Below are 1,159 nucleotides of genomic sequence, written 5' to 3' on the forward strand. Positions count from 1 at the left end.
TTTCACATCATAGTGTTGGGGAACATGGTGCTCATGGCAAAAACTTTAAAGTTTAATTATAATATATAATTTTTATGCAGAAGAGGCAAATGTCAGGACTTTTTTATTTTGAGTTAAGTTCTGGTCATTTTTTAAAGTATAGCAGCTGCCTGGGTTATAAAGGAGCCATACATTGTGTGGAAGGGCAAAGGGGTTAAGTGTAATTCAAAGTAAAAAAATTATTTAAAACTAGAAAGTGCCATGAGTATCAGAACATAGTTAATAATGGAAAATAATGAAACCTAAGTAAGAGAAACAGTAAACCAGAAGTAGAAATGCTGTTATACTCAGAATGTGAAAATAATTGGAAATGCACAAAATCCTCCTGACCACCTCTGCAACTACTCCAAATGAGCTGCTCTGTGTGTGTATATTTCTAAATGTTCATACATGTATGAGTGCTCTGTGTATGTGTGGACTAATAGTTTTGTTTATACTCTTCGTTTTGATAGGCTGCACTGGCAGAGAGTAGTTTACCATTGCTTAGTAACCCAGGATTGATAAACAATGCATCCAGTGGCTTACTGCAGGCAGTCCATGAAGATCTCAATGGTTCGCTGGATCACATTGACAGTAATGGAAATAGCAGTCCAGGCTGCTCTCCTCAGCCTCACATGTAAGTGCAGTTAGCTTCCTTTCAAGAAAAAATGCCTTAGTCTAAGACACAGTATTACTCAAAAGTGCTTTGAAACATGGTAAGCGAAACATCTGGAGCTATATATTTGAAACTAAACATTTATATTAAAACATTTAAATAGATGAGTCTTCATTTACTTTGTAGTAAGATTTTTTTCTCTTTTTTTTTTTATTTTAAACCTCATCTGCTTGCATGCAAGCATTGAATGTAATGGGAGGCTGATCTGTTTGGTCATTTTCAGTCTGGTTTGTAAGGTATAGTGAGAATATTCACATTGGAATTAGTTGTAATTTTAACTATGAGTCTCTAAACCATTTATGAACTGTAGGAGAGATATTGCCCATTTATATAAACCGTAAAAGGCAAAGTTTAACTGTTGCCCACAGTTTACATAGAAGCCAGTAAAGTGTAACTTTTTGCCTGTCGTATAAATCAGTGTAATTACATATTCAAGTTTAATTACTGGTGCGTCTGTATTGGCAA

General features: G+C 34.7%; 1 protein-coding gene across 1 annotated transcript in view; it reads left to right on the forward strand.

Moving 5' to 3' along the window:
* Positions 1–655, forward strand: part of FOXP1 (forkhead box P1) — a gene marked incomplete at both ends in the record, with an annotated part of 33,575 nt that extends 32,920 nt beyond the window's left edge. Inside the window, 1 exon segment of the mRNA XM_009083468.1 lies at positions 492–655. Coding sequence (XP_009081716.1) covers positions 492–655 — 164 coding nt within the window.
* Positions 656–1,159: the final 504 nt, after the last annotated feature.

The sequence above is a fragment of the Acanthisitta chloris genome, unplaced genomic scaffold (genome assembly GCF_000695815.1).
Source record: "Acanthisitta chloris isolate BGI_N310 unplaced genomic scaffold, ASM69581v1 scaffold10621, whole genome shotgun sequence".
Classification (NCBI taxonomy): Eukaryota; Metazoa; Chordata; class Aves; order Passeriformes; family Acanthisittidae; genus Acanthisitta; species Acanthisitta chloris.